The 25,604-nt window shown below is 34.1% G+C and overlaps 1 protein-coding gene across 27 annotated transcripts in view; it reads left to right on the top strand.

Annotated features, from left to right (window-relative positions):
• Window positions 1-25,604, top strand: part of BIRC6 (baculoviral IAP repeat containing 6) — a 222,397-nt gene that overhangs the window by 130,172 nt on the left and 66,621 nt on the right. For all 27 annotated transcript variants that reach the window (XR_011526608.1, XR_011526609.1, XR_011526610.1 and 24 more), the window contains 13 exons: window positions 511-711; window positions 2,933-3,212; window positions 4,355-4,611; window positions 4,871-4,979; window positions 7,428-7,649; window positions 8,680-9,460; window positions 10,878-11,021; window positions 11,476-11,605; window positions 15,092-15,223; window positions 16,133-16,300; window positions 17,433-17,606; window positions 18,852-19,048; window positions 24,130-24,430. Coding sequence is in view for 24 of the 27 variants with exons in the window: in XM_070574115.1 (XP_070430216.1) it covers window positions 511-711; window positions 2,933-3,212; window positions 4,355-4,611; window positions 4,871-4,979; window positions 7,428-7,649; window positions 8,680-9,460; window positions 10,878-11,021; window positions 11,476-11,605; window positions 15,092-15,223; window positions 16,133-16,300; window positions 17,433-17,606; window positions 18,852-19,048; window positions 24,130-24,430 (3,096 nt within the window). In the remaining 3 variants the exon portion in view is untranslated. The remainder of the gene's footprint in view (window positions 1-510; window positions 712-2,932; window positions 3,213-4,354; window positions 4,612-4,870; window positions 4,980-7,427; window positions 7,650-8,679; window positions 9,461-10,877; window positions 11,022-11,475; window positions 11,606-15,091; window positions 15,224-16,132; window positions 16,301-17,432; window positions 17,607-18,851; window positions 19,049-24,129; window positions 24,431-25,604) is intronic.

The following is a 25,604-nucleotide window of genomic DNA, read 5'->3' as shown; positions in this document are numbered from 1 at the left end:
ATTTTTATGTCAGTCTTCACTGTAGATGTTAATCAGTTTTGAAGGACTTGTTCCTTCTTATTTTGACTGGTATTTTCTTTTTAAGAAACTTCAGATTTAGACAGTCCTTTTTCCAGTCTACGTAATTCCTTTTATTTATTTTTTTTCTGTATTTCTAACTCATGAAAATTGACAACTGAGAATAAAGGTGATCATTTTCAAGTTGAAGCCTATATTAGACATTCTTTTTTATTTAAATCATTTGAGGATATTTGTGCTAGATTTGTTGTTACTACTTTAGTTTTCATTTGACGTGTGAGTATAAAGAAAGTAGGCAGCAGTTAATAATGAACTGTCTCCTTGCCAGTTGACTGGATGTCCTGATGTTTTATGAATACTGTGACAAATCATGCTAAGTGTACTAAGTACATTCCTGCTATCAAATGTTCATGTTCTGAGCTAATTTTTCTAGTGTAATTGTTGTGATTTGAATAGTTCTTGATGCTTTATTGTGTTTCTTTTGCACATTAGGTACAATCACATCTAGCAGTCCTACTGCTCAGCCAGCCGAGGTGCTTTTGCAGGCTACACCACCCCATAGAAGAGCTCGCTCTGCTGCTTGGTCCTACATCTTTCTGCCAGAGGAGGCTTGGTGCGACCTTACCATTCACCTTCCTGCAGCAGTGCTTCTTAAAGAGATACATATTCAACCTCACCTTGCATCTCTTGCAAGTGGGTAATATTTTTAATAAAGACACATCATGAATATAAACTATAATATAGAAACATTTAAAAATGAGGAAAATATTTAGCAGTGATATACTCAGATTTATTTCCAGATTGCTTAATTTTGAACAGTTTTTAGTTTAATATTAAACGTTACCACCCAAATCATTTCCCATGAAATGGATTAACATGGTTATTCCCCTCAAACAAATAGAATGTTGTATGAAATCCAAACAAATATATTCCCATTATACATTATTTTGCCTTTCTTCATTCTTCGCATTTATTAAGCAATAGCTTTAAGTCAAAATGAGTTAGTTTACATACCTCTAAATAGCAGTTTTAGTTTTCCTAGCTCTGTAATGTGAAATTAACATCGATTCATTTCCTCCTCTATCCCCCATTGCAAGATAATTACATCTGTAAAGAAGTTTTTATTGTAATATTTGAGTGTAATATTTTGAATATTTGAGTGTGATTTTTAAAATTTGTAATATTTTGAGTATCATTCATTAGATGCTTTTTTACTGAGTACATCTTGTTGTAACTTTGCCAGGTAAATAATTCAAAAGAATTTTTAGAAAGCAAGTTACACATTAAGAAGAGCAGGAACTCTTTCAAGTATTCATAAAGGAATGGGAAATACTACTTTGCATTTATGATGGTCCCCAGGTTTTTTCTATATAAATATACTAGTTTTTACAGAATTGTTCAAATTATCACGTTTGTTTATGTTCTTTGATTGATTCTCACTGCTATCAAATGCCACTCAATAATTACATGAAGAACTATAGGAAATTTTGTACATCCCTGGCATATTTGGAAGAATAAATTTTTCCACTTATTTGCAAGATTAGGCTATTATTATACCCTAATACGGTTGTGGAATCCACACGTCTTAAATAAAAACAGATATAATGAATAAAATAGTAGAAAAGAAAAACACTAATCCACTGTGTTTTAGCAGGTCAAAAAATATATTACATGGTAAAATGCAAGCCACTATAAGACTTGGGATAATCTAAGATGAGGAAGAAATTGATTTTATTTGGAAAGATAAAGAGTGGTTCATGTAAATGATAGCTTTGAAGTATGGTTAGAATTTGGACATGGGAATTGAGATAGGACGAATGTTACACAGGAGAACTCTGTTCATTATAAAAGTCTATAGGTTAGGTGTTGCCTACATATGCTTAATAAAACATTTTGGTTTTATTATTGGATTGGAGCACAAATTGAAGATACATTGTGTTTCATTGGAAATAACATAGCCTTTAGAATCAAACGTGGACTTAAATATAAAATGTGTTATTTGTTCCTGTGGGAGTTTGGATTACTTAATCTCTTTGAGTTTGTCACCTTGTGTAAATGTGGATAATATTTATCTCAAAAGGTTATGAACATTAAATTTAAAAATTGATGTAACTTGTCTAATTCTCAGTGTAAACCTGGTATGTAATTGACATACAATAAAAGTTACGTCCTAATTTTACAATTAAAATTAAAATCAAAATTCAAATGTTGTTTTAGTTGATAGAAAATTTATTATATGGGCTTCCATGTTATGTTAGATAGAAATAATTTTCCCATAGCAGCTGCTGGTTGGTACTTCATTGGGCCTCCTTAAATTTTAGCAGGGAGTGATCTTTTTAAAAAAAAACTGGATATTTGTTTAAATTTTGAAAGAGAAACAAAAGATTAGAAGTGGAAACAATTTCTAAACATGGCTATGTTTAAAATCAATGCAATATGATAGTAGTGAAATAATGAGTTGGTGGGAAAGCACTTTTTTTTTTAACAATTACATTCTTCCCAAATTATTTATAGTAGTAACCCATAGCATATTAATCACATGTCCCATATTTTTGGTGATAATTCTGAGTGAAGTAGAAATAACAGAGTAATTGCCTTTTTGACTGCTCTTTTCCTTGGATAGAATCAAGTACATGTGGATTACATATCTTCAGTTATTCCTTTTTTAGCTGAATATTAGAATTTTTTAAACCATTTTTATTATATTGTCGATTTCATGTTTTATGTTGGAAAATAGCTCCAAAATCAGTTATGGTGAAAGTCAGTGACAAAGTATGATTTGGTGTATAAAATTTCCTTCTACTAGTTCATAATAAATATAACTGAAAGCTGCTGTTTTACCGGGATTTCCACTATAATATGAGGTCTAGTTCACTTTTTCTTTAGTGATTCTTTAATTTTTCTCGTCCTGCAGCCTGCCCATCCTCAGTGTCTGTTGAAGTAAGTGCAGATGGAGTAAATATGCTACCTTTGTCCACTCCTGTTATCACAAGTGGTCTCACCTACATAAAAATTCAGCTTGTAAAAGCTGAAGTAGCTTCTGCTGTCTGCCTTAGACTCCATCGTCCACGAGATGCTAGCACATTAGGCCTTTCACAAATTAAATTACTGGGCCTCACCGCTTTTGGTACCACTTCTTCAGCAACGGTTAATAATCCCTTTCTTCCATCTGAAGATCAGGTATCCAAAACAAGGTATGTTTATTTCTCACTCTTAAAAAAAGTTTTCTGTGCTTTTTATGAAATTGTTTATTCTGTGGTTTCTTTCTTTTTTAAGATGTAGGAAGTTCTTTGTTCCATAGGTATCTATATAATATCATAATTTTATTAAGATTAATAGAGACAAGAATTCTGTAGAAGCAGAACCCTGAGGACTGTTAAAATTGAGATTTATGTGTGTTTAATCCTTGAGATAACCCAGAGTGTGGTATATGTGAGTATGGGTTCCAGTTCTTTGGATCATAGTCTAATATAGGAATTTCCAGATGTCTATCACCAGGAGTACATCTGAACCATACAAACTGATCATACAGACAGATACCTAGTCTTATATAATAATTCATAAATGCCAGTCAGCAGAAGGGTTAGATTTGAACCATACAAACTGACCAAACAAAGACCTGGGTATATCATTTAATTTATATCCTTTGGGTAAATTTTGATAGTTGGAAATTTTATAGACTTGATTTGTTGAAAGTTTTGCCTGGTAAAAAAAATTTAGGATTTCTTTTTTAAGATTGGCATCTGAGCTAACAAGTGTTGGCAGTCTTTTTTCTTTTTTTTCTGCTCTTTCTCCTCAAATCCCCCCAGTACATTGTTGTATATTTTAGTTGTGGGTCCGTCTAGTTGTGGCATGTGGGACGCCGCCTCAGGCCTGATGAGCCCCATGTCCGCGCCCAGGACCTGAACCGGCGAAACCCTGGGCTGCCGAAGCGGAGTGTGTGAAGTTAACCACTCGGCCACTGGGCCAGCCCCTAGGATTTGTTTTTTATTCTCAAGCTGCCAAGACTGCAGTTTTGAGAGTCTACCATCTTATAAAGTTTGTATTTATGTATGTAAATATATGAATATATAAAAGCATTTCCTGGATAATAAAAAAAGCAAGCACATAGTTCCTAAATGCTATTACTACTGAAGTAATTTTATTTGTTATGTTATAGGTGAAACTTAGTGTATGTTTAATTCTTTATTGATGTTACAGTCTTCTAAAACTTCTTTTACATAGGTTGGTGCTATTATGAAACACAACATGTAGATCTTTAAGTTTTGTTTTACCCATGAAATAATTTGAGTTACTTAAATTTATCATATAAACCATTTTGTGTTGTGTATTTCAGTATTGGATGGTTACGGTTATTACATCATTGCCTTACTCACATAAGTGATTTGGAAGGAATGATGGCAAGTGCGGCTGCACCAACTGCTAATCTGCTACAGACTTGTGCTGCCTTATTGATGTCGCCGTACTGTGGAATGCATTCACCCAACATTGAGGTCGTGCTTGTAAAGATAGGACTGCAGTCCACTAGAATTGGCCTCAAGCTTATAGACATTCTTCTGAGAAATTGTGCAGCATCAGGCAGTGATCCTGCAGGTGACAGTTAACTTTGATATTTTAATTTTTATGTATCTGCAAAGTAATGACAGTTGGACTGTTGTGGTATTTGTGATTAGTTCTGTTTCTGAAATTAGCTTCCATTATTGCTTCATTAGTTTTGGAGTTTATTTTTTGTTATTGTGTTGGAAATTACAGAAGAGTTATTTTTAAAGAATAATTTAAAGTGAAATTGATCAGATCTTCCCATCCCGTTTGCTTATTTAGCAAACTTTTTCTTTTGATTCTTTGTTTCAAGATTTAAATAGCCCTTTACTTTTTGGAAGACTGAATGGACTCTCTTCTGACTCTACAATAGACATTCTTTACCAGCTTGGAACAACTCAGGATCCTGGAACAAAAGACAGGTATATGACAATCTCATTTTTCATTTAAGGACACACATACGCATAATCACACATAGCGAATGTTACTTGTAATACTGTTGCCTTAGATCATTTAATAAAAGTTGGCTGTTGATTATATTATACATTTACCTGTATGCCTTACATGATGCAACATCTGGAGAGTTTGACATATTTGGATATATTATAAGCATATTTGAACTCGAATAGAAATATTAATCAATATTGCTTTTGAGGAGTGGATTGGAATAAAATACTAAATATATCACAACCATGTTGTGAGGGGATCTGTGTAAGTTGATGGAGTCATACTCATATTGTCTATCTTAGGTGGTACTTATTAAATGTGTGAATATAGGAATATTGTGTCTATATTAGGTACTTGGACTATTTTGATAATGGTAATAATGTTTGTTTTGATTACTTATTATCACTTGTTTATAAGACTCTACCATGTTTCTTCTGCTTCCTACCACAAAGTGAAACACTGTCATACCAAGTAAATAATATCTGAATGTTTCACCTAAATGTTTAGTGATTTTTCAGTATAATATAATTTTAGAAGAGTTTTACTAATGTAGTTCTTCCCTGATGTCTTCTACCTCCAAATTGATAAGAACTCCAAGTATTTTTGAAACAGATTTTTAAAAAATTGTTGAGTGGTTTTGATATTCTGTTTTTATGAATATCATCTATATCAGAAGAACATTTATAGACTGTGTGATTCTAAATAATCTTTATGCTAGAGATTATTTCCTGAGTTAATATCCTTTTATATATGTATAGGATATTTCATATCCTTTAATATTTTTGTTAATTTATATTTAAAATGAAATCATTTGGTATTTTCTTAATTTCCTCATAAATTATTAACAAATAATTTTTTGTTCGCTACCTACTCATTTTTATAGGTACTTACTGAGTAGCTGCTATATGCCTGGAATTGTGCTAGATACTAGAGTCTGGCTTTCTGCCCTTGGAGTTGAGGAGACAGAGCAGTGTTACTCACAAGGGAAGATTTACGCAGGTCACACTTGGGGGTATGGAATAGAGTGCCAGGCAGTGAGGGTGTCTAGGAAAAATTGTTACTTAATCACTGATAATGTAATAGGTCTCATTTATTTTCAGCTAATTGCTTTCATGTTCTCTAGATTAAAAATGTTTAAGTGGCGTATTTAACAAAGTAAATTTATTTTCAGCATGATAACTTCAAAATATTAAACAGGCTAACTTCTTTTCCATTAAACTTTTTGCTTTATATAAACGATAGAACTTTTTAAAAATAGATTGGACTGTTTTTTGACAAAGTAAATAGGAATTTATGCCAAATTTTAATCATAATGGTTGATAGGGTTAAGAAATACATAAAAAGTTTGTGTTAAATATTTTTCTAGAGCAGATTTCTTGAAGTATCTTATGATTATTTAATTTTTAATAGTTTTTTATTCTAAGAAAATTACACTTAATAAAATTATTTTCTTTGCATAATTCTTTTTAAAACATAAATGTTTCAGAACTGATGATAGTAACTAGATTGTTCGCTGCTATGTACTGAGAAAATTGTGCTCTTCCCTAATTGTTTCATCTCCCTTCCCGTTCTCTAACTTGTGTTTATTTTCTATTATATGAAATGTAAAGGCTTTTATCTTCAGTCTTCCAGGGTAGAAGGAGGGATTAAGTTGTAGTATATACCTTTGACCCCCTTTCTTTTACCCTGAGGCAAAGATTCTTGTGGTCTAAACTAGAAATTTGAAGGCAAACAAAACAAAGATAATACAGTGTTTTAAGTACTTGGCAATAAGTCTTATCACCGTTCTTTTTTAAATAAAGACTCCAGAGCATTATTGCTTTAAAAAGTCTTTTGCTTTCATTTAGTGGTCCCCAGCTCTAGGGGTTTGAGGGTAGGGTGGTGCTTGAAAAAGTACATATGTTGGGGCTATATTCTGTTATCAGAGTGAGGGAACGTGGGTGGCTGCTACTAGTATTTTATAGTTCGGAGCCAGAAGTATGAAACCTACTATATTGTATGAGATTCTTTGCAGTGAAGAATTGGCCCCAGGTCACTGCTCTACATTGTGTGAATTTGTTATAAAACAAAAGGCAATTGAGAGGAGAGGGTGAGTTTGTTAAGCTATGTATCCTATAGTTGTATATATTTATATATTTTGTCATAAATGAGGTGAGAATCAGTGTTTATTTGCTAAGTTATAGTTGTGTTCTCTCAAACATTTTCATTTGTTGAGATTGGTAAGGTTATTGGAAAATTAGAACTACTATGTCCTTTATTGCTGATATAATTCCTTTTCCCTCCTATTTTAGATTAAAATCATCAAGAACAATTAGTACACTATTCTGATAAATACTTTGGTTACATACAGTGGTGATATTTATCCATATAAAATTATCGGTTGTGGTATAATTGGTTATTTGAATATATTTTCTTCTTTTAAGAATTCAGGCCTTGTTAAAATGGGTCAGTGATTCTGCAAGAGTGGCTGCTATGAAGAGAAGTGGCAGGATGAGCTACTTGTGCCCTAATTCTTCAACCATAGAGTATGGTCTTCTAATGCCATCTCCTTCTCACTTGCACTGTGTAGCAGCAATTCTATGGCATAGTTATGAACTGCTTGTAGAGTATGACTTACCAGCACTGCTGGACCGAGAGCTCTTTGAGTAAGTATGGTTTGTGAAATCTTTTTTTTTTCCCAGTACTAGATCACTTTAGGTTTTCACTTGATGAAGCAGTATTTTATATGCTTATTTGGATAAAAATAATACTTTGAAAATAGTAATTGAATATAATCAGGTATAATTTTGAAATTAGATGTCACACAAATTTAATTAGTCTTCATGATGTTTTTCCCCTCTGTGTTTATGAAGATATGTTAGTGTCCTTGTCCGCTTTTCTCACCTATAATTAAAAAGTTTAAAGGGTGCTTCCACAGTTCACAGTAGTTATTCTCATTTGCAAATTTACCCACTAGATTCTTTTATCTTTAATGTGAAACTATGAAGGAAAAGTATTGTGAGAAATTTTGGAAGACCTACTTCTTTACTTTAGACCAAGTTTTTATAATTAGCTGTTTTTACTGCTTTCTAGACAGCTGTTACAATTGTTCTTTTGAGAAGTAGTTTCCACTTACTCACATTTCTACACCAAACTCAGCTAAGGGTTTGCTGAACTTATTGCCTGATAACTGCTAAGTCTGTAGCAGGATATTATATTTATTTCTCAAGAGTTCTATGACTCATAAAGGTTGGCCTTTTGTCCTCTAGTCTGTCATTTTCATATTTGGCCCTACCAGTTGGCATAATCCATGACTTACTAGTGAAACTCATTAATAGTTTTCAATTTGCAGACATGAATTTAAGCCATCAGTCGTGTCAATTCAATCTAAACATTTCTTTGGTATAATTTTTCATTGTTTCTCTTGGTGACTTTTTTGAGGTCACACACAGAATGGTAGAACTATTTTAATATAAATCTCTTGGTTTTCTGTACTCATTTTACAAGTCTAATCTAACCTCCAATCTACTTAAATAACATATCTCACAAGCAGTCATCCTGAAATCTTAAGTCATAATATTTAATGTCAAATAAACTATAACTTTCATCAGAGTGATCTCTCAGAAATATTTGAAGCAGTGAGGTCTTTCTAAAAATATGTATGTGTTGTTAATGTGGTATCTTTTATTCCCCTAGGTTGCTTTTTAATTGGTCCATGTCTCTTCCCTGCAATATGGTTTTGAAGAAAGCTGTTGACAGTCTACTTTGCTCGATGTGTCACATACACCCAAGTTATTTTTCTTTGCTCATGGGCTGGATGGGAATTACCCCTCCTCCAGTACAGTGTCACCATAGGCTGTCCATGACAGATGATAGTAAAAAGCAAGATCTTAGTTCATCTTTAACAGATGACTCTAAAAATGCACAAGCGCCTCTCACACTGACTGAATCACATTTGGCAACCCTTGCTTCCTCCTCTCAATCTCCAGAAGCTATCAAACAATTATTGGACTCAGGTTTGCCTTCTCTTCTTGTGAGGAGTCTGGCTAGTTTCTGCTTTACCCACATTTCTTACTCAGAAAGCATTGCTCAGTCACTAGATATTTCCCAGGACAAACTCAGGCGGCATCATGTTCCACAGCAATGTAGTAAGATGCCTATCACAGCAGACCTGGTTGCTCCTATTCTTAGGTTTTTGACAGAAGTTGGCAATAGCCATATTATGAAAGACTGGCTCGGTGGGTCTGAAGTCAATCCACTATGGACAGCACTTCTGTTTTTATTGTGTCACTCTGGGTCCACTTCTGGAGGACATAATTTAGGTGCACAACAGACCAGTGCAAGATCAGCTTCTCTTTCTTCAGCTGCTACAACAGGATTGACTACTCAACAGAGGACAGCAATTGAGAATGCAACCGTTGCGTTCTTTCTGCAGTGCATTTCATGCCACCCTAATAATCAAAAGCTGATGGCACAGGTAAAAGTAGAAAACTGGCTTATGTTGTAGGTGTCTCATTTAATATGCTGTCACATAACACTAGTGAAATCAATTAAGAAAGGGGCATGTATTAAGGGCAGGTTGATGGTAAAGTTTGGGGTTGGGTGGATCCAAATTTAAACCATTATTAAAAATAAAGTACTGATACCTCCTCCCTTCTCCCCTGAACTGTCACATAAATCAGTTATTCTTTTTTATGAGGTAATGGGATACTTCATTGAGATTCTAGCTATGGGTCATACATTCCTCCCTTAAAAACTCCCCCAAGTATACAGAACAAGCCTAAAAGAATAAAACTTCAGCTGCTGAAACAGGCTTGATCACTTGAAGGTGGTCATTGAGAGCCTCATCGGCATTGATGCATTGTCTTTTGTTGTAACTGGATTGTTACAACTGTTGGTTTGCTTCTAATGAAGTAGATGTTAGCGTAGGTTTCAGATAGGAAACTCTTGACAAATCACATTAAAAATCTGAAAGGTGATTTTATTGTTTTAAGTCCATGGTGCCAAAAAAGTTAGGCTTATCTCAAGAGTAATTCGAGTTGCTTTTTGCCAGATTCTGCTCCTTTCTAAGTGTTGTGACCTTAAACAAGTTGTTTAACCTATAAAATGGACGTAGTAATACCTGCCTCAAAGATTTTTTTGAGAGGATTAAATATTACAATGTATATAAAGTATCTAGCATAGAGCCTGTCTGAGACGTTGTAGACACCGATAAATAGGAATCAGCTTCTTTTTTTACCTTATTTAGTACTGCTTATTTAGGTCAAACTTTATTAATATCTAGAAGGATAGCTGTCATAACTTTCAAAGAATACTGTATGGTGTAACTGTTTAGAAGGAGAGGAAGATACTTTACTGCCTAATGTGATTAATTATTAGGAAACTGTATCTGCCTAATGTGCCTAATTAAAGAGAAATGATTAAATTACTAATTTTAACCAATTCCACAAATATGGGTATTTGAAAATTTGATTTCTGCCTCTAGCTAGCATGAAATTTTGTGTCCTGTTACTTTCTGGCCTAAATCTCATCTCTCAGCTTCTTCTTAAGGCTTTGTTTTGTATTTTCAGTATACTTTTTTCCTAGTTTTTATTGCATTGTAACCACATTGATACTGACTAAATTTAAAACTAAGTTGATTATACTGGATATTTATTATGTGAAAATCTTCTAGTAATAATTTTTCTTATCCACAGAAATTTTTGTTGCACGTTTAACTTTTTGTATACTCTGTATTTATATATTTTAAGATGATATAATGTATTCTTTAATTGATTATTTGATGAATTCACATATACTTGTTAATCGACATTCTTAATTTCCTCTTTATTCTTCAGAGTACAAAGATGCAAATAAATACTGTATTTAACTTTTTAAATCTCTTGCCTGGCCAGGTTCTCTGTGAACTATTTCAGACATCTCCTCAAAGAGGGAACCTCCCAACATCGGGGAACATTTCAGGGTTTATACGTAGATTATTTTTGCAGTTGATGTTGGAAGATGAGAAAGTGACAATGTTTCTTCAGTCTCCCTGTCCAGTGAGTATTTAGCAGTTAAATTAAATTTTAATGATAAGCTGTATGTAAATATATTTTGTAATTTCATATCAGGGCTTGCAGTTATCTCAACATTCTAATTTCTCATATAGCAAACTGCAACTGGGACAAATTTTATACCTAACGATAGAACTTAAAAATCTCTTGCGGATAACCCTCCCTGCCTAGAATAACCTAATTATACTTTACCGTGAATGGTACAATTTGATTTGGGGAAAAGTGGCAGAATATTAGGGTACAGTAGTGCTAATGTAAACGTTGGCCAACAAATCACATGGCAAATAAATGTGCTACATTTGAAGAAATATGTAAAGTAAACCCTTTATATAGTGTGTGCATTATTGAATTTTTAAATTCTTTTATGCTTTTGAAATTGTTTTGTAACGATATACGTTTCTAAAAATCATTTCTTGATTTCTTTTGAATTAATTTTCAGCTGTACAAAGGTAGAATTAATGCTACTAGCCATGTCATCCAGCATCCAATGTATGGAGCAGGCCACAAATTCCGTACACTTCATTTACCAGTCTCGACGACATTATCAGAAGTTCTTGACAGAGTGTCAGGCAAGTCAAATCTAAATATCAATTTTTCTTTAACTTTATGTTAGATGTATATGAAATTTTATTATTTTTATAACTTTGTTTTACTGCATCCACTCAGTCAGCAACCATTTAATGACTAGAAGAAGTCAAGATATCTTCACGTTTTGAAGCATGAGTAAGAAGCTGATGACGTGGACATAATGTACAGTACACTCCAGCACCTATAGTTCTTTTGGTGTGATGTGTGTTATGTATAATAATGACAGAATGTACGGTTGGAAATGTAGACAAGCTGTGGGAAGCCATTGATGGAATTTTTTCACAATAATCCATTTGGCTGTTTTATAGTAGGTGGATTGCAGGGTTTTAGGTTGGATGATAGGATTCTAAGTAATTAACATTTACTAAATCTGGGGAAGAAATGAGTGGTCAAGAGATGAAAATGAAGTAGAATTGACTGGTGACCTTACTGTTTATAATAGTCAGTGAAGAAAGCAGGGAGAACTTTTCCGCTAGGTTTCTTGTCTGTATTTCAAAAGCTCCCAGGTAATGCCTTCAAACAGCATATAGATTACTAAAGTAAAAGCAGCTTTTGAGGGAGAATGCAGATTGATTGTGGATAGTTTGAGTTTATTGCCTCTCAGAAATCCTAATCAGTGAATGAATTCACTGAGCATCTTCTATGTGTAAGCTCAGTAATATGTTCTAGGGTTGTAAAAGTAAGCAAGACACATACTCTGCCCCTCAAAGTGTTTAAAAAGATAAACTGAAAACTTTAAATGTTTGCATTCTAGTTTAAATATAAGTATGTTTCTATCTGTATACATTATGGGGGTACCCAAGTTTTTAAGCAACATTGATAACTGAAGGAAATGAGTATCTCAGAAAAAAGTTAGAGATGTCTGTTTATCAGTTAGAAATAGAAATCTAAGCTTAGAATAAAAGACTGGGTTGAAGAGATTTGGGAGTCGTTACCGTACATAGATGGTAAGTGAAACCACATGAATGGAGATGATCACTTTTATAAAGTAAAGTAGAAAGATTCTTTTCCAGTTTTAGTCACTGCATCTAACACAAGTATGTGCATGAAATTGTAATTCTTTCCTACATTTTGACAAGTTACACAATAAAATGTTAGAATAATGTATAAATAACAGCTTTTTCTTATTTGGAAATGTCTGCCTTATCTGTTACAGCTGAACATTTTTGAAAATTTGATTTTATAGACATTTTTCTAACATAGCTCTGAAATTGTCCCTTCTACATCGTGAGGAAAAAAATGGAAATTAATTAATTCAAGGAAGTGGGGAAGAGTACTGAAGTTCAAGTTTTGAGATTTCATACATACGTTTAACTTGATAATGGAAAAGTATAGACATAGTACCAAATAACTGTAATTTTAACATTTTTGTTTTCTTTACTATAAAAGAATGTCTAAAATGTCGTATTCTCTAGTTTAGAATACTTTACATCATAGTTCCCTTTATTACTTAAAAATTTTAAAACTAAACTGATTGCTTTGGAAGAACATTACATCCTAGTAGGAAGTGCAGCAGAGTCATTCTGAGCAAACAACAAAACTGGGTGAATTTAACCTGTTTAGTAATGCTTTAGTCCTTTAAAGTGTATTTATGATCTTTAGCCATATTTTACGATATATTTACATGTGTGTATATATTTGATTAACATATCTGAAGACAAATCATCCAAAGTTATTTAGTCAGTAATTTTATGTACTTCCCATAGCTTTTGGCTATATCGCTTTCAAATAAAGGTTATGTGTCAGTATTTTTTTGCTTTTACAAATTTCTGTCATTGATTTTAAGCAATTTGATTATTACCAGTTTGATTATTATTATATCATATTATTATTATGCCTTGTAGTTTTCTTCTTGCTTATGATTTGGGTTTGTTGACTTTCTTATGTGGGTTTATAAATTTCATCAATTTTGGAGGTTTTTTGACTATTATTTTCTCAGATATTTTCTGCCTCCCAACTTCTCTCCTCTCTTTTGGTGATTCCCAATATACATTTATTAGACCTCTTGAAGTTGTTTCACAGCTCACTGAAGCGCTGTTCGTTTTTTCTTCCCTATTTTAAAATTTGGGGTTTATATATATAAGTATTATATTACAAATTTATATTGCTCTGTCTTCAGATTGATCTGTTTCTCTTTGGTGGTTAATCTGTTAGAAGTTCTATTTGGTTCTTTTTTATATGTTCTTGTCCTTATTTAAAATGTACACAACTTTCCTCTATCATTTTGGACATATTGGTCTGTTTATGTTGATTATTTTTTTTCTCATGGATTGTATGTTATTGCTTCTTTATTTGCTGGGAAATTTTTACTGGATGCTAGACAATGTGAATTTTACTTTTTACTTTTTTGGGTGCTGGATATTTTTTGTATTCTAATAAATATATTTTATTTTGTTCTGAGATGTAGTTATATTACTTGAAAACAGACTTTTGCTTTTAAGGCCTGCTTTTAAGCTTTATTAAGTAGGACCAGAGCAGTTTTTAATCTAGAGCAGAACTTACAGCTGATGATGGAAACTTTTTGTAAACCTGTACTGACTAGTACAGACCTGTTGAGCACATGAGATGTGTCTGGTGAGACCAAGGAACTAAAGTTTTCATTTTAATGTATTTGATTTTAAATAAGTACTATATTAGAATAGAAATAGGGTACCACATTTGAAAATGGAGGTCTAGGGCTTATTTAGCCCCCTTACTGAAGCAATACCCTTCTGAGAACTCTGTTAGAAATTCACTAGGCATTGAGATTGCTAGATATTCCAACCCTCATTTTAGACCCTGGGGTTGGTCCCCTTGCTGCTTTTGAGAGGTAATTTCCCTGGCATAAGGTAGGTTTCTGTTATGTAATGTTCATCAGTAGCCACTAAAGACTCAAAGGAGACCCTTTGTAGATCTCAGGAGCTCTCTCTCTATGCAGGTGTCCTGCAGCCAACCACTACAGAATTTTTTAATTTCACAAAAACAGATGCTATCTAAAGGCAATCCATAGTTAGGAAGAAGCTCTAGAAATTGAGGTCACTGAGATATTTTCAGATACTCAAAAAAAACTATAAAATAGATAATACAAAAGATACTGTTATATTATTTGCTCATTTCACCTTTTTAGTATTGTAATAAAGCATTGGATCATAATTGTGTTGTTAGGAAAGTAAAGAGAACCTGTATCAATCATTTTTTCGTTCAATCATGGTTTTTCATTGCCTCTAGAGATAGTACTGTTGTAATATGTAATATTTTCTAGAGATTGAAAATTTAAGTATCCTGGGTTAAGAACAGTGGTTGAGTCCCTTTCGTTAATATCAGCAAGAATTCAATATCAGACTTTCTCATAACATTTCTTCTAAATCTATTTACATTGCCTTCATATTAATGATAATATAATCTTGTATAATCTTTCCCTGAGGTTTATTGCTTCCCTTCTTAATGATTTTGAGAAGAAATATATTTTACATAATATTTTTCTACAGATACACCAAGTATCACTGCTAAACTAATTAGTGAACAGAAAGATGACAAAGAAAAGAAAAACCATGAAGAGAAAGAAAAAGTTAAGACAGAAAATGGATTTCAGGACAATTACAGTGTTGTTGTTGCTTCAGGTATGCTTTCTATTTTTTTATAGTCTTGATTATGTTGGGGTTTCTATGAAATATAGCAATTTATATTTATAGGAACTTCATGTAATAAAAAATATTAAGGCAAAAACTTGACTTATAATGATGTCTTAATACTAGATATAAAACTATTACACCAGAGATCCATTACTCTTTGGGAGTAAAATTGTTAAACTTATTTTATGTCGAAAGTTTACTGTATTTGATTAGATAATAAACACCTGTGACTAGATAATTCATTTTAGCTTGACAGTGTACAGAGAATTACACTTTTAACAAGGCCACTAAGTGTTAAGCATTTTTTATGCAACTGCAAAGCAAAATGAAAAGTATTCACTAGTTTTCATTTATGATATTGTGTTCTTACATAAAATTAGGGAATAAAAAATAAAAGAAAATTTATTGAAAAGTGAGTTTTTACTATTAGGTACAGGAATAAGAAAAAATGGCCAGGGTAACATAATTTTGGAGGATTATTTTCCTTAACATAGGTGCGATGATTTTAAGAAGGCTTAGCCTTGATTACCTTACTCCTCAAAGAGGAGACTTCTATATTGGTTTAACCTGTCTTAGAGAAGAATTAAGCATACAAGAGTTCCTACATAAATTTGCACAAAACTACTTTCTAGTGAATGGATGGTCATCTGTATCTCAGAAGTATAGTAAGCAGTATTTTTTACTTTCTTGGAAAATAGTTAGACATGTAGCCAAAATTATTCATGGAGTGTCACAAAGGATAAATAGAATCGGGAGATCAGATACTAGATTGGAAGAAACATTTCTGCTTTTTGGTGTTAGTTGGGAATGTGGTGCTTTATTCAAATATCGTACTAATATACTTTTACTTCATTAATGTTTTGGCTATGTAGAATCTTACTGATTTTCTTCTTTTAGGGCTGAAATCCCAGTCTAAGCGTGCGGTGTCAGCTGCACCACCTCGCCCACCATCCAGAAGAGGGAGGACAGTGCCTGATAAAATAGGAAGTGCTTCCTCAGGAGCAGAGACTGCCAACAAAATCATTACTGTCCCAGTGTTTCACCTGTTCCACAAACTTTTGGCAGGTAATATTCACAATGATGAAACATCTAAGAAATTTCAGTGGTCTTACAACTGTATAAATCAGATGCAATCACCAGAATCATATTTTATCAGGTGCTGTTGATGAGATAAATTAGTGAGACTTTGTCCATACAGTTCCCTCAAAGTATCCTTTTTAACACTATAATGTTGCCTATTTACACTTTACTAGCTTTCTAAATTTTGCTGTCAGTGTGCCTTAAAATGATTGGTAAATGTTTTAAAGGGTTTATAACAAGTTATATAGGAAATAATGTGAGGCAAATCTTAAAGAACTAGCTGTAGCATTAGAACTCTTAGATGTGCCACCAATAGTTAAGCAGTATTTTCTCTCCAGCTAAAACATATTCTTTGACTAATATACTTCCATTGATCAGAGTGATATCCATTTTATCTCCATTTTTGTGCTGTATCACTGTCATCAAATTGCCAACTAACTTTGAATGGGTTTTCATTCTTAGCTTTACATTGTTAATTTATAGCAGAGGTTATCAGACTGTACCTGGTGGACTGGATGCCTCTTTTTGTAAAGTTTTATTGGGATGCAGCTATGCACATTTACTTATGTATATTGTCTAACTGTTTTCATGCTACAATGGTAGAGTTGTTAGTTGTAGCAGAGACCATATGGCATCCATAGCTTAAAATATTTATCTGGCCTAGCACAACCAGAAGGAGCTACAACTAGAATATACGACTATGTACTGGGGGCTTTGGGGAGAAATTAAAAAAAGAGAAGATTGGCAAAAGATGTTAGCTCAGGTACCAATCTTTCCAAAAAAATTTATCTGGCCTTTTATGGAAAGGATTTGCTATCCCCAGATTTATGGGAAGTCTGTTCCTTTGCCATGAGCTATTTGCCATAGCTCAGAAGATCTTGGTGTGATTTGGTTAGCAACTAATCAACAGTTTCTGTGGATATTTCTTCACGTATTTCAGAAATAGATTTAATTTTTGTAAGCTTTTCCATGGGCTGATTTTAAGTTATTTTGAAATTGGTGGCAGAATCAGATTCTTACCTGTAATTCAATAAAAACAGTAAGTAATTGAGTAAATTGAATCAAATAAATGTCTCCTTCTTGGATTCCAGGTTTAATTTAGTTATGTCATTTTTAGGCCAGCCACTGCCAGCTGAAATGACACTTGCCCAACTTTTAACTCTCCTGTATGACCGAAAACTTCCTCAAGGTTACCGCTCAATAGATCTGACTGTTAAATTGGGATCAAGAGTTATCACAGACCCAACTCTGTCAAAAACAGATTCTTTTAAAAGACTACACCCTGAAAAAGGTATGTGTATGATACTCCTTTAAAATTACAGTCTATAATCTGAGCAGACAGGGATTTCTATAGCTGATGACTTGATTTACCTTTGTTTTCATTGTGTCAACTTAACAAGATATTTTTCTTCCTGACTGAGCTATTTGTAAATAGAAAAAGTTGCCATTATTTCCATTGGAAATTAATATTAATTCCTCTTATAGCATCACTTAATTTCTGATGTTATTTCTATGTGAGCCATGTGAATTGTTTATCATTTTATAATCAAAGTGAGAACCCAAATTTAGAATTTTCAATTTACTGATAGTTGAGTGGTATTTCATGCTCATAAACACTTTTTTCCCTCAAACAGAAATGGGATTGTACATTTTCTTACCTTTTTATTTTTCCTTATATATTCCATTAAATTAAATGTGCTTTTTTTATTGCCTATTTTTTTCCTATGGGTATAACAAAATTGATCTTTTCCCCAATTGTGGAACATTCTGATTGTTTCCAATTTTCACTACTATAAATGCTATTTATGCAATGATTTTCATAGTATATATCATCTTATTTTAACTTGAGTTTTTCTCAAGATTCAAGTTCAATATTATTAGCTTTTTGTCCTTTTTAGTGAATTTTAGTATATTTCCATTGCCCAAATTTTCAGCAGGATTGTCTTTTTTAATGTTTATAGGGTCTGATTATTTGTGAACATACTAACCTTTTGGTTTTCCTTTGTCAGTGATTCAGAGTTAAACCAATATGGTATAATTTTTAGTTTTCAGTAAGAGAAGTAAGTTTTTCTTAATTGGATTCTTTAGAGCATAACATGTACGTATGTTAATATTTGCTGTGAATCTCTAAAGACTTACTGATTTGTACATAAACTGTAACTCACAACTATGCCCTAAAGGACAATGCTTCTCCAACTTCACTATGCCTATAAATTACCTACAGAACGTTGTTAAACTGCAGATTATTATTCAGTATGTGTAGGGTGGAACCTGAAATTCTACATTTCAGAAGCTCTCAGGTGATGCCAGTGCTACTGGTCCATGGACCATCTTTGAGTAGCAAGACTATAGGAAGCAACATCAGAAGTCATTTAAACATTTTTGTGGCATCTAGCCTTAATACAACTATATCTGAGTAACAAGATATTTATACTCTTTTGTTGAATAGAGAGATGATAATATCTGCTATGTGAATGAAAGTGTATTAATGGAAATAGATCCTTTCTTCCCTATTATTTATAATTTATTTTTCTAGATCATGGTGATTTACTTGGTAGCTGTCCAGAAGATGAGGCTCTCACTCCAAGTGATGAGTGTATGGATGGGATATTAGATGAGTCTTTACTTGAAACCTGTCCCATTCAGTCACCATTACAAGTTTTTGCAGGAATGGGTGGACTGGCTCTTATTGCAGAAAGACTACCCATGCTATATCCAGAAGTAATTCAACAGGTAAGATAAAATTCCTAATTGAATATATCACTCCATGGTGACACCCTTCATTCTTTTTGTTGGTTTGTTTTTTAACTTAACCTTTTGGAAGTACCATTTCCCTTGCAGTCTTTGAGTATTATATAAATCGTCAAAGATCAACCTATACAGAACTTTGTGAGAGTTAGTTGGGACTGAAGAAATATTGAAGACTGGGCGTGTTTGCCAAACTCACTACACTGTAGAGTTTACCTTGATTTTATGGTTGTCACACTATAACAGTTTTGTGTCTGTGCTTCTTTAGGTGTGATATTAATTATGGATATTACTGGGAATGGGAGAGTAAAATAGTAGTGTATGTTTCTACCCAAATTTTCTTTTCGCTTAAGTTTTATTCCTCTTTTAGGTGCCATTTCCATTTTGGGTAGTTTTAAAAACATTAATTTAATCTCTTCACCTGTTCATTAATATTACTGTTGTTGGTGTGTGTACTTTCAATGTTTTTTTAATTAATGTGGTGGGAGTATGATGCATGGAGAGTTGAAAATACTACCTTCTTTATGTTTGTTGAATGAGGTAGGGGAATTATTCTCTCTGGCTTCATGTACCTGGTATATATGTGCCTGCACTAGTTTCCTAGGGCTCCTGCATTAGTTTCCAAAGCACCACAAACTGGGTAGCTTAAAACAATAGAAATTTATTCTCTTACAGGCCAGGAGGCTGTAAGTTTGAGATAACAGAGCCGTGCTCCCTCTGAAGGCTCTAGGGGTGAATCCTTCCTTGCCTCTTCTTACCTTCTGGTGATTGCTGGCAGTTAATGGCATTTATTATGGCAGGCTTATAGCTGCAACACTCCAGTTCTATCTACATTTTCACATGGCTGTCTTCTTTGTGTGTATCCGTGTGTCCCTCTCCTTATAAGGACACCAATCATTAGACTTAGGGCCTCATCTTAACTTGATTATATCTGCAAAGACCCTAGTTCCAAATGAGGTCACATTCACAGGTACTGGGGGTTAGAACTTGAGTGTAGCTTTTGGGGGGGATACAGTTCAACCCACAAAAGTACCTATTCAGTAAATGGTTATTGCTTCCCAGCTACTCAAAAAGGTTAAGATATTTTAAGGTGATAGAACCATGATATAAGGTGATTGACACAGAAAAATTGACTAAAATTTTATTTCTTTCTGGAAAAGGTAATGACATAGCTAAAAGTTTGAAGTGGAAAAGACTCCAGCATTCCCAAGATTATCATTGCTTAATGAAAATTATTTTTCTAATTCAGTATTCAGTGTGGTCTGTTATATTGATTAGTACCTAAAAGTGGCATGCTGCTGTAGTACATATCTAAAAGTTTGGAAGTGACTTTAGAACTGGGTAGTTGTCAGAGTGAGGAGTATGATAAGAAAAGCCTAGATTGCGTTGAACGGACTGTTCGTAGAAATATGGATGGTAAAGCCTCTGCCAGTGTGGGCCCAGAAGGAAGTGAGGTTCACAGTAGAGAGAACCTATATCATCTTAGAGAATACCTAAATTGTCATAAGCAGACTGTTGGTAGAAATATGGATGTTAAAAGTGCTAACGGTGAGGCTTAGAAGAAATGAGAAACATGTTATTGGAAACTGGAGGAAAGGGGATCCTTGTGTTTTAGTGGCAGGAACCTTGGCTTATTTGTGTCCTGGATGTGGAAGGCAGCACTTGTAAGCGATGAGCTTGGATATTTAGCTGAGATTTCAGGTGAAGGTGCCTGTTCTCTTCCTGCTAATAGTAAAAAGTGAGAAGAAAAAGATAAATTGAAGGAAGTACTCTTAAGCAACAAGCAACCAGCACTTGACAATTTGGGAAATTCTCAGCCTGTCCAGATTGCAAAAGATACTAAAATTAGAGATTCACTGTCAGAAAAGCATGCTCTGGAGAAAAAGCCAAGGGTGTGGCTCTTCAGCCTATGCTAGTGCCTCAGAAAAATCAAAATGTTAGAGTATTCAGTCACACAGATGGCTCTCTTGAAGAGATTAGTCGAAATACTCCTAGATCCCCTCAGCCATCTAAACAGAAGCCAGGAATAGAGACAATGATGTGACAGTGGCAGCAGAGTCAGAGGAGGAGATGCGACGATGGAAACAAAGGGCCAAGTGCAGCAGCCAAAAGCCAAGGAATGTGCGCAGCCTTTAGAAGCTGGGAAGCCAGGGGACGGATGTGCCCGAGGCCCTCCACAAGGAGCGCTTGTGGCACTTAGAATCAAGAGCTCTGCTTCTAACCCCGTAAGATGTGTTTGGATTTCTCACCTCTGGATCTTTAGGATAATAAAGTTGTATTGTTTTAAGACACTAAGTTTGTGTTAATGTGTTAGCAGCAATAGGAAATGAAGACAGATTTTGGTCTGTACTTTCTTGTGATGTCTTTTTTGGTTTTGGTATCAGGGTAATACCAGCCTTATAGAATTGGTTGCGAATTTCTGATATCTCAAATTAAGAAAACTGTTAGATGGATTTACAACAGATTAGACAGTACGGATTACAAAATTAGTGAACTGGAAGATGTGTCAAAAGAAATCATCCAAACTGAAGCATGGAACATGTAAGGAATGCAAAGAACGTAAGAGCTATACAAATATACAGGTAGAAGTGAAAAATTCTAACATGATTTTATAATCATAGAAACAGAGTGGATTAAAGCAGGGACAGAAACAATACTGAAAGGAAGAAAATTTCCAAAACTGATATAAAACCTCAATCCAAAATTCAAGAAGCTCTGTAAACCCCAAGCAGGATATTCGTGCCTAGAAACATCATGGTAAATTGCTTAGAAACAAAGACAAAGAAAAAAATCTTGAAACCAACCAAAAAGAAGTGACCTATTTGTTTCAAAACAGCAAGAATAACACTGACAACTTACCTTTCAACAGAAACCTTGGGACTCAGGGAGTTATATCTTTAAAGTGCTAGAAGGAGGGAAAAAAATCTGCCATCCTAGAATTTTATACCCAGGGAAGAAAATTTTGTACAATCCTTCACCACCACAGCCCTTCCATAAAAGGTAAATTTGTAATGGCAGAACAGGGTGTACAGGATTGACTCTCCTGTATGTAGAATTATAAACACTAGAAAGAATATTTAAAAAATAAACAATTGCTTAAAGGCTCTTGAAGAGTGACCACGAGCAGGCAGATATTGGAGAGGATTTAAACAACAGAAAGAGTGAAACCACGTTTGATGAGATTAGTGCCTATATGACTTTTCTCCTGACACTACTCCTCAGTCTGTGTGGGATGGGACAGGTAGAACTCAAGCAAAAGCTGCAGTCTTATTGGCCAGAAGAGTTTGGTTCTTCCATACTGGCTGGAAATTGAATGGAGAGGAAATCAGAAAGGAGGGAGCCACAGATGGGGGAGCTCTGAATTCTACACATGAATTCCTGTACAGCTGTAGCTGGCTCTGGAATTAGGCATACGTGGGAGTCTTGAGGGCCAGCAAGAACTGGAAGGCTGAAAGAGCTGTGCAGAGATTTCAGCTTCTATCCATCATGGAGGAGACAGAATTTGCAATTCTAGTCCTGCCTAGTTAAAGGTAAAAATCATAGCTTTTCCATTGGAATTGTAAATGAGTCATGTATTAAGAGTAAAGATGACATCCCGGTAGTAAGGGATTCTCTTGAGAAATAAGGGCAAAACCAAAATAGACTCTCTTAATAAATTACAGAAACCTTCCTAAGTTCATGGTGACCCACCAGTAATAAAACTATGTGCTAAAACAAAACTAAACACACTCCAGAGGAAGATTATAAAATTAAGAGTTACTACAACATCTCATTAACAATGTGGTGTCTAATAAGAAAAAGTTACTAGACATGCAAAGAAACGAGAAAATGGGACTTGTAGACAACAGTAACAGATCTTATTCACATTTTGCCAGTGGTCCCACTAATGTTCTTAGGGCCAAAAGGAAAAGAAAATTGAGTGTTCTTTTGCATGTTTGAGGGAAGTGGTGGTCTGAGATCCAGTTGAGGATTGTATGTTGCATTTAGTTTCTCTTTATTCTGGTTTAATCTGTAACAGTTCTGCTGTCTTTATTTGTCTTTCATGACCTTGAAATTTTTGAAGAATATAGGCCAGAAATTTTGTCTATATAGTCATGCACTACATGATGACATTCCGGTCAACGATGGACCGCATATACTTCAATGGTCCCATAAGATTAGTATTTTATAGCCTAAAGTGTAGTACGCTATATCATCTAGGTTTGTATATACTTATACACAGAACACACTCTGTGATGTTCACACAAGGACGAAATTGCCTAACAACATGTTTCTCGGAACGTATTCCCATCATTAGGTGGCACGTGATTGTATAGGCACTCAAATATATACCTGTGTCTATACATGTTTCTCCTAGATTTGTTTACTTATAGGACCTAGAGTCAGAGTTTCCCCTCCCCATCCCCCACCATCAATATATGCATATCTGTATCCCATATCTTCTTTTTTGAATAGCATCTTCCACTAAAAGAGATCAGGGCTCCTTGGAAAAATTGTAGGATTGGGGCAGGAAATGTACAAGATGAGGCTAGATACAGAAGCCTGCTTTAAGGGAGTTCCACTGACCAAATCTGATTCTACTTGAGCGTTAAATAAAATGATAATAAGAGATTATAACTTATAGAATAAAATTAGAATCCATCCTGACATAAATTAATAAATGAATGAATAAATAGATGGGGAAGGGAGCGTTCTTACTTACAGTTCAGTGCCAACTCAACTGCCATAGTAATTATTGTTTCAGGCAAGAATTATAAAAATGTTAATTCTAATGGGTCAAAGTTTGACGAGAAACAAGGTATTTACATGGTCTCAGAATGTATCTACAGATACTTAACTAATTACAAAGGAGAAAATAGTAACTTCAAAGCTGAGATACTTGGTAGACACCACCATACTCATGGTATCCTGTAACTCATAGTGTTTGGAAGCTTCTTTTTAAAAACATGTCCCTTTATTGATCCTTATATGTATTCCTGTATTTCAGAGAGATCCTTTGAAGTCAGGTCTTTAATTTGAATCTAATGTTGAAACACGCAAATAGCCAAACAAATTTTTTTTTTAAGGTGAGTGCTCCAGTTGTAACATCTACCACTCAGGAAAAGCCAAAGGACAGTGATCAGTTTGAATGGGTGACCATTGAACAATCAGGGGAATTAGTTTATGAAGCACCAGAAACCATTGCAGCTGAACCCCCACCTATCAAGTCAGCAGTACAGACCATGTCTCCTATACCTGCCCATTCTTTGGCTGCTTTTGGATTATTTCTTCGTCTTCCTGGCTATGCTGAAGTGCTACTGAAAGAGAGAAAACATGCCCAGTGTCTTCTTCGATTGGTATTGGGAGTGACAGATGATGGAGAAGGAAGTAAGTGTTTAGTGTTAGTAATGAAATTTAACATAGGTAAGTTGTGTAAAAGTTATTCAGATCATTGCCTATTATTCATCATTTATTTCCTTCATAGTTTGGCTATTAGATGATTTGTTGTTGATGACTTAGTTCCAATAATAGTCATCATAAATCCTAAAGAATCTCTATTTTCATTTCTTTATTCATTCAAAAGGTTTTTACTGAGTGCTTACAAAACTGCTGGACGTCACTTGGAGGGGTTTAAAGATGAAGTAGATATTTAGATCCTGCCCTCAAGTAGTTAATGTCCTCCATTAGTAGCAACGAGGAATGTATATAAACAAATAGAGTTAAAAAGTTATAAAAGCCTTGAGAGAGGTACAGCAGTGTTATGGAGGCTTACAGGTGTGAGATTATTTCCTTACCACCCAGTGATGGGAATAAAGTGGCATAGTATATTTTAGTGGAGCCTTAAAGGGTAAGAGTCAATTTAAGTTGAGATGAGTTATTTCAGAAAGAAGGAATGATTTGAGAAGTGTTGTTTGTATGCTCAGATTATGTGAGAGGGGATAAGTTAGCTGATGAAAATTTGTCTAAAAAGCAGCACTGAGAGCTCATTTTAAAAGCTGTTATTTGTAACAGATCATGGAAAAGCTTATTAAGAACTTCAGATTTTATTCTGAATAGCAATGAAGATTTATTAAAACATATTAAGGTAGTAATGTGATGAGAACCTTTTTTAAGAAAATCTGATTAAAGAGAACAGAATGAGGAAAATAATATAATATATAATAATGTATTTTAAAAAATAATTATAACAAAAATAATAATAAACTATGGTGATTGTTTCTGTTGGGCTGGCAGTTTTGTTTTAATAGAAGGACATAAAGAAAAATCACAGGGGCCCCGTGGCCGAGTGGTTAAGTTCATGCGCTCTGCTTCGGTGGCCCAGGGTTTCGCCAGTTCGAATCCTGGGCCCGGACATGGCACCGCTCATCAAGCCATGCTGAGCCACGTGCCAGGCACAACTAGAATGACCCACAACTGTGTACTGGGGGTCTTTGGGAGAAAAAGGAAAAAAATCTTTTTTAAAAATCTTTAAAAGAAAAATCACAGTTCACATTACCTAGCAAGTAGATTTTCATTTGGTTTACCTCTAATTCTTCAGTCAATGACTGTTCCATTTGAAAAT

The sequence above is a fragment of the Equus przewalskii genome, chromosome 14 (genome assembly GCF_037783145.1).
Source record: "Equus przewalskii isolate Varuska chromosome 14, EquPr2, whole genome shotgun sequence".
NCBI lineage: Eukaryota > Metazoa > Chordata > Mammalia > Perissodactyla > Equidae > Equus > Equus przewalskii.
The sequence above is the reverse complement of the archived record's forward strand: the minus strand, read 5'-3'. Positions and strand labels throughout refer to the sequence as shown.